The 8,366-nt window shown below is 42.3% G+C and overlaps 1 protein-coding gene across 1 annotated transcript in view; it reads right to left on the bottom strand.

The window, feature by feature from the left end:
• Positions 1-960: 960 nt before the first annotated feature.
• Positions 961-8,366, bottom strand: part of wnt6b (wingless-type MMTV integration site family, member 6b) — a 30,845-nt gene continuing 23,439 nt past the window's right edge. Inside the window, exons 3-4 of the mRNA XM_079562629.1 lie at positions 5,959-6,260; positions 961-1,978 (exon numbers count right to left, since the gene is read on the bottom strand). Of these exons, the coding sequence (XP_079418755.1) occupies positions 1,517-1,978; positions 5,959-6,260 (764 nt within the window). The 3' untranslated portion in view covers positions 961-1,516. The remainder of the gene's footprint in view (positions 1,979-5,958; positions 6,261-8,366) is intronic.

Here is an 8,366-nt window from a genome sequence, read left to right as displayed (position 1 = left end):
TACATCATAGACATTAGACATAGAAAAACAACACCATAGTTCCTCGCACAGCAGACGCCCGACAGTGAGGCGTCCGGTGCTCGTCCAGTCCAAAGTGCTTTTGAGAAAAGTGGAAACGAGTAGTCTTGTTGTCATGTGTTCATAAAGTATAAATAACAGCATTTTGTATCGGGCCCTGACTAATGTGTAAAGTCCTCAGTACTGAAATATTGCAGTGTGAGATGTTCTTAATACAAGCCTTTGCTTAACATTAACATTTCAGGTCAGTGGAACAAGTGTTTAGAGCAAAGTTCAGCATATGGAAAAATAATTAAGGATGATTCTGTAAATGTCATTAAATCCTGTTATATTGCGCTGATAGCTCGATTGTTGCAAGATCCATTATGTGCATCTCAGTGTTTGACTCTGCCCAACTGTTGGGACAAGTCACGTGGCAGTATAGCTATGAGTAGAGGAATGGGGGCTACACTTGCTGAAATGCCATGGACAAAAGCACTCTTATTTAAACTTGTTAACAGCAGGATGATGCCGGCATAGTGCGCTAATAACCTCTTAACTGCAACAATTAGATTTGCGGTTGTTAGAGCTACATTTTTGACCTGGCTGTGATTGGTTAAAGCCAGAGGTGCTTGATCCAATCAACTAGATCTACTCAGCTAGAAGCTAAAAATCCATCCTCTTCCAGAGCGTTTTCAACAAGGGCCACAGGTTGATAATACTGTGCTAAACATCACTCACCTGTAGGGCAAAGTAACCAAAACAAAGCATTGCATGTGAACTCCTGAGCATCCCATTATAGTGTACCCCTGGCTAACAGGCATCCATGGATCCCCAGAAACAAATAAGGTCGTCAAAATGGCATCCGAAACAGGGAAAAGTCATGTGCTTGAAACCCATGGATACCTTTAAGATCCCATAGTGTACATAAACAAATGTTTTTGTTAAAGAAGGATAGTGGTAGATTTGGTTTTGAAACAATTGAGACATACAAAGCCAAGGGAAGAAATGCTGAGTTATTAAAGCTATTAAATGCCACAAATGCCATTGAAATCCCACGTATCAGTACCTTGCATGCTGCAGCTCGTCCCACATTAAGCTCTGTGTTTCAGCATGTTTTAATAGCAGTCTTCTGGTAATAAAAGGACAAAATGATTTCTGTCTTTGGTTGCAATCGTGACATAAGTTTTCACATTCTTTGGTCCTCATCCTTTAACAAAAATAGGTAGTTTACTCTAGTTTTACGATGATTTTGTCTTCAAGCCCCTCTTTCAGCCTGGCATCCGAGTTCATGCATTGTGTTGAAAATGTCTTATCGCAACCTCCAAAACGCCAGTGTGGAATCAGAAACAAACGTTAATGAACAGGGCTAAGGAAAAGTCAGTGTTCTTACTCTCAATGGTGTAAGAAGTGGTCCGTCAATCCTGTCTTAAGTCCCCTTGATAAAGAAGTCCAGGAGGGGATCTCATGTGTTCCAAAGTGGTGTACCTTTAGTCCAGGTTTAGTCCAGGATTTGGGATCAGAGGCACATACTTAACTCTTTCCGGACCAGGCACTTTTTGCACTGAACCACACAGCACCAGTGAAACCTACACAAGCAGTTCTCCTCGAAAACCACAGTCTCTTCCCTGTAGCCTCTCTGGCAGCACAGCAAGTCACAGCCGCTGATATCCAGGGCTGTGCTGTTACACGTGCGCCCCTTAGTGCCCAGCGAGCCAGTTTTGCGATTGGCCAGGCAGAAGTCGGGCGATTCGTCTGAGTATATAAGGTCCTGTTTGTCCGGAGGTTTGATGTTTTGGCCCACGGGGATGAGGGTTTTGCCGTCGTTTCCACCCATAACTTTGGACGCTCCGTTGAATCTCTCCAAAAGTCGGTCGCCCACCTCTCGGAAATGGGGCATCTTTTTCCAACAGGTCCGCAGTGTGCAGGAGCCCGACAGACCGTGGCACTTGCACTCAGTCCGCATGTACAGCCTCACCGCCTGGGAGGAGAGAGACGTAAGATTTTAGGCCAAAAACAACCAAATGCTACACATTGGAAGCTTTGTAACAGTATTTGGCATTATTCATCTGAATATGAGGGGAAAAGAAGGGTGGATTTTATTGTAACCATAAGGATACCGCAACACACATGTTAATCGATCATATGCTCTATGCGGTGTGTACCGTTTGAGAAGAGTGCATGGAACCTTCTCTAAATCTGAGCAAGGAACTTGGTTAGGATCATGGCAGTAACATTATAACTAATTTGGGCAAAAAGGGAGCTACACATGGTCCATATAAGCATCATAAATCAATCCATCCATCCACCTATCCATCCATCCATTGTCTACAACTTGAATTCAGGATTCAGTAGCAGCACAAACCGACTCTCCATTGACACTAACATCAGCTCTTCCAGGGGGATCCCAGGTCGCTCAAGGCCAGCCTAGAGACATCGAGTACTAGGTCTTCCTCGGGACCTCCTTCAGGTGGGACATGGCCAAGAAACCTCAGATGAAGGTATGTTGCAGAGATACCTCAGCTGGCTCCTCTCGATATGGAGGAACAGCAGCTCCTCAGGTTTGTTTTTTTATTAGCAACACAATCCTACGGTTTTTGACTGTGATCTTGTCCTTTCGGTCATGAAACAAAGTTGATGACCATTGACCAGCTCCTTCTTCACCTCAAGGTCCGATACAGCCACGGCATCCTGCGTTCATCCATATTTGTTTCCTTTTTTACTTTTAAATAGCCTGAAATCTGAAGTTTCTGAAGGAAGCATCTGCTCAAATGTGCCTTCATTTGTATATATTATATATTTGGGTATTTTAGTGACACGCAAAGAGCTCTTTATGGCAGATTTATTTCTCACCTAATTCAGAACCACAAAAACAAGATAAAATATTCACCCTAAAGTAACAAGTGTACTAAGATTGAATAACGGACCATAAATCAAGCTTTCTTTCTCTCATTATTTTGAATCATCCCTAAAAGAGTAATTCTAAAGTGATACATTGATGATTGATTGATGGTTTGAAGTTATGATCAACCTAGTAATGAAGCCATTTGGCACTGGCTTTTGACATATCAAATCAAACTTTATTTATTAGGCGTGTTCCATAGAAAATGTAACACAAACTGCTTTATAAAATAGAATCACTCCTGCGCAGTATTTTTTTCTGTATTCTTTTTGTGCATCAGTAATAATATCTGAGATAGATGACACACAAACAAGCGGCACACACGCTGATCGATAGCAAAGATAAAAGTAAACGCTATTGAGAAGGAATTCAGCGCCCATCCCCCTCTGCTCTCTCACCGCCTCTGGGCCTTCACCATCTAACAAGCCTTGACAACAGATCATTCACTTATACGACGAGTAATTAACCCATCATGCACACACACACACAACTAAAGCCAATAGACAGTCATTTCAGCCTATTACAACACATTTGATTTCCCAACTCGCCCCGTGCGCAAGCCTCCTCTTATGTTCTTAAATTGTTTGTTCACTAATGCTGAACTTGGACTGAAGCCCGCTCTCCTCTCTCTACCTGTCTTTGACCCCAGCTGCAGTGAACTTTGCAACTCGCTGATTTGCTCGTGCACGCATAAAAAATGTCCTCTGAAAGCGGTGCTGCAGGAATACAAGGAGTTACCAGATTGTGCCAGATGTTATCCAGTGTTCTAAGAGTGAAAATTACCTCTTAAAGCCGTTCTAGATAGATAGATAGATAGATAGATAGATAGATAGATAGATAGATAGATAGATAGATAGATACTTTGTTTGTTTGTTTGTTTGTTTGTTTGTTTGTATGCTTTATTGTTCCCTGTAGAGAAATTTGTATCCTCTGCATTTAACCCATCCTTCGATGGGGCAACCCGTAAGGAGCAGTGGTCGACGGCCGGGGACCCATCTCCATGATGTGGAGCCAGGCTGATGGTCAGAATCACCTGGCTGGAGGATTCACCTATTGCATATGTTTTTAGTGGTAGGGGAAACCGGAGTACCCGGAGGAAACCTACGCAGACACCGGGAGAACATGCAAACCGTACTGTAGAGTAGATAGATCGATCGATCGATCGATCGATAGATAGATAGATAGATAGATAGATAGATAGATAGATAGATAGATAGATAGATAGATAGATAGATAGATAGATAGATAGATAGATAGATAGATAGATAGATAGATGGATAGATGGATGGATAGATGGATAGATAGAAAGATAGAAAGATAGACAGACAGACAGACAGACAGACAGACAGACAGACAGACAGACAGACAGACAGACAGACAGACAGACAGACAGACAGACCTAAAGCTCAACTTTACCTAAACCCAGTCCAGTTGATGATTTAATTTTCACCTCTTTTGTTTTTTTGGAACCTTGTGCTCACTTCCGTACACAAACTCCTCATCCCCTCTGATGAAGCCAACAACCGCAGAATTCTGATCCAGCACAAATGTTGTTATCTTAATTGTCATGTAAAAAAAACAAATGTATCAACAATTACGTCAATGCTGAATTTGGATGACAGTTAAATTTCAGGGCAACAGATTTAGAAAAATGGACAAAGAATTTCAAGACCAGGACATGGACGGCCATTGGTATTTGGTACCATCGTCAAAGATTCACTGTATGTAATTACAAATTGTATTTCATCTGTAACACTGTTCAACCATTGCTGCTGGGACAACCCACAAGGAGCAGTTCTGAAGACAGCGCCTGGGGGCCCTTCTCCCCATCTTAGCCAGGACCTTGGTCTGAAATATCAGCTGGAAAACATGAGGCTTTGTGGACATTTCCGGGTGATACTTTTTCGTATACACTAAAGCTATATTAACACTACCAAACCACTATATTTGTGCAAAGAATTCAAAGGTTTCTCTCGTAGTACACTGACTTGTCTGGGTCATAATTCACCCACTCACAGGCTCAACAAAGAGGGACTTTAAACTTGTACAAGAGCTGTAGAAATGTAAGACGCCTTCTGCCTCCGAGGCCCGAACACTGAATGTGTGGCACGCTCTTGTTTTTGTGTTGGAGAAACTTGATTCTTGTTCGAATATCAGCTTACAGCGCTACACAAATATGACTGCGGGACATGTCTTTCTCTCCTCTTGCATGTTCGAGGAATGATGGAACATTCCACGGGACAAGCTGCACCAGGGTTAGGCTCAGATGTGAGAGCGGAGACTGGAATATTGTAAGTGGGATCAAAGTCACTAAAGTCAGAGTATAAAAAAATGTTCCCTCAGATCTTTCTTTTATCCATTCAATACGACTAGATGGGGAGAACATAGGACATCAAGAAAGATACACTATCAGTATAGCCATCAGACAAATGCAAGGCAAAGAGGGATAGAAGGATGGAGATGAGACATGTGACGAAAGTGTCTTTTTTTGTTATTTAGACAATAAAGCTGTTAAAATGTTTAATTCAGGGGGAAAGCTGGAGACTGAATATCTCCACCTGGAGAGATGTTATGCCTCTCTATCCGAAACAGAACTTTCACAGAGGACACTGGGGTTTGCGTTCTAGGAAGCACATGTCTTGTTTCCACATTATGAGGCTTTCAAACTAAACACCAGAGGCGGCTACTGGCACATCTACAGCACTCAGCTTCTCTCATTGTACTAGCGGAAGCAACCCACGATCGAGTCACAGAGAGCGGGAGAGTGTCGCCAAAGCCTCACTGGCTGCAGCACACCAGCCCGGGCCACACTGAGATCACTGTATGTGCGCCCTTTGAACCCGACACCAGCCAAATTCTGTGCTAGCTGGCCAGGACATTTCCCCCAAAGCGAAGAAGCGATTTGGTCTTGAAACATCAGGCTGTTTGTATAAAGAAATGCCCTGCTGTTTTGATGTACGGTATAAGACCTTGCGTAATAATGCCAATTCCTGTTTCTTCCTGTTTTCTACGGAGCTACAGACAGTAAGAAATCATTACACATGTTACAATTCTCTCACCAGTCTGCCAGCTTCATTATTGTGCAGGTCTATTAGCGTCCTGATGTCACTCTTCCCCCGTCGCCTCTTGGCGTCCATGAACTGCTTGGACTTCTCGTACCCGAACTCCACGTCGTCCCCGCAGCCGCCCCACTCCCACTTGACCCCGTCGCCCGGAGAGTAGGAGGAGGGCCGGGGCGGGGCGCGGTTTCGGGTAGCCTCACACCCGCACTGCAGCAGGTCGCCCATACTGCAGGCCTGGGTCACCGCGTGGGTCACTCCGGCAGCCGTGATGGCGTAGACGAACGCAGTCTCACGGATGTCTGAGGAGACAGTAGAGAGACAGTTTATTATATGTTCATTAAGAGTGTCTATGTCAATGCCTTTGTATATGGGAACTGTTGCAACATCTATTTGTAACTTTTCCATTAATTAGGTTTTGGAACAGATCACAATGCTCTATTTTCTTCCCCATTGATTACTTTGTATAGCACCATCATTGGATTTGCTTTGCTGAGAGGAGGATTTTTCCCATAGTTCCACAGTGCGCCACACCACAGCTGCCGGTTTATTTCTGGTCCGGAGCTAATACGCTGCAGAGTGGCGGCATGTCCCACCAAAACCCACAATTATCATCTGTCCCCAGGAGCGACTACTGCAGTGTTCTCACCTCCGGATGCACTCGACTTTATCCGCGAGCTATTCAGGCTATTTATATTTACATGGAAACAGCCATACTACTGTAAAAAAAGGGATATTTCATATTTCTTTGCATCACCATCTGTAAAAGCTGCACACACACTCAGAAAATGAATTTAATTATCGGAAAGTAATTTACTAATCCTAGCAAAGTTACTCATCAAGTCTTCATTTTCAAAACAACACAGTTTTGTAAAGAAAGCAAAAACAATGCCAAAAACTCCGATGTATCCATACAAGATTTAACAAGTTCCCGGAGTAAAAAGGGCCTTTTTATGTTTTAGTGGGAATTGGATTGGAAAATCTTTTATTGCCACAAAACAATGTAGAGACAAGCCTCAAAGTGAGCCATGTTTCTATGTGTTTGGCCTTTTGTAAAACAATGAAACTCGATATTTGTTGCTCATTTCACAGATTTATGTGTAGTGCCTCAGGCGAGACAGGGAAGTCGAACCGTGCAGGCCTGTTGCGTTTCTGGGCCTGATTTGCAAAACCTTTTACGCTTTCAAAACTCTTGCTGCAATGGAAAACCCCAGGATGACTAAGATGTTACAGAAACATGTGTAAATGAGTCTTTGATTTATGAATCTGTGATTAACATACTCTAATTCACAGTGCAGTGACATTAACCCCTTAACTCCCACCTGAACCGAGCACATTTTCTCCAGCTTTACCCCAATCCAAAAGCTTCTGGAAAAAAGGTGTGAAAATAGCAAGAAAACTGAGACGAAAACAAGGATGAAAATGTGAAAAAAGTGAGAGAAAATTGACAAAAAAGTGCCAAAAAATGTACAAAAATGTACAAAAAACAACAAAAATGGACAAAAATTTGACAAAAAAGTGAGAAAAATTTGATGAAAAATTTAAAAAAAATGGACGAAAAATTGAGAAAAAATGTACAAAAAAGTGATAAGAATTTGACACACAAAAAAATCGAAAAATTTGACGAAAAAGTGACAAAAAAGCCACAAACATTTGACAAAGATGAGATGACTGCCCAACAAAAAAAGTGATGAAAAAAAATCTGATGATGTGAGGAAAAAGATCAATTTAGTTTTGTAGGTCTTAGCTTTCAAATGAGGTGTTACACTGGCCTACAGGATTTGGGTAAAGCTGAACTGGAGAAAATGCTCTCGATTCAGGCGGGAGTTAAGAGGTTAAAGCACAGAGTTCAGAAGTTTATTGGCAACAGGCTTGAATAATTTCTAATCTATAGCCCCTTAGAACATCGATATGCTCATAGTTTAAATGAATGTAAGGAAAGATGAACAGATATATGATAGAGAAGCTTTCAAGAATCAAATATATGAGGCAACAATTAGCATTTCCCTTCAAGACATGAATTCCAAACAAATTCCCTGCCATCGCTAATGCCTGGGCCTGTCTGCAGGAATTAACGCATTATTTTTGAAAACTACTTTTAGGAGGTGAGGGTATGGCGATTATATTCGAGAAAGTGCTTATGTCATGGCAATAACCTGCTGTGATGGAAAATGATATGCGTGTTTGGTGCGATTGTTGTGGTGACATTGCACGCTGAGTGGTCGTCACATCAAGAGCATTTTCCAAATCATCCGAGATTAGGATCGGGTGATGACAGGCCTCGCTGCACTGTGTTACATGTGCGCTACTGAATTACACTCCTGAGGCATCGCTGTGGGAGAGGAATTTACAAAGACAAACTAATGCCTATGCCAGTGTGTTGGGCATCTTTGAAAATATGTAAGAAT

This window comes from Gobius niger (genome assembly GCF_951799975.1).
Source record: "Gobius niger genome assembly, chromosome: 9".
In the NCBI taxonomy this organism is placed as follows: domain Eukaryota; kingdom Metazoa; phylum Chordata; class Actinopteri; order Gobiiformes; family Gobiidae; genus Gobius; species Gobius niger.
This window is presented reverse-complemented; position numbering and strand designations above follow the sequence as displayed.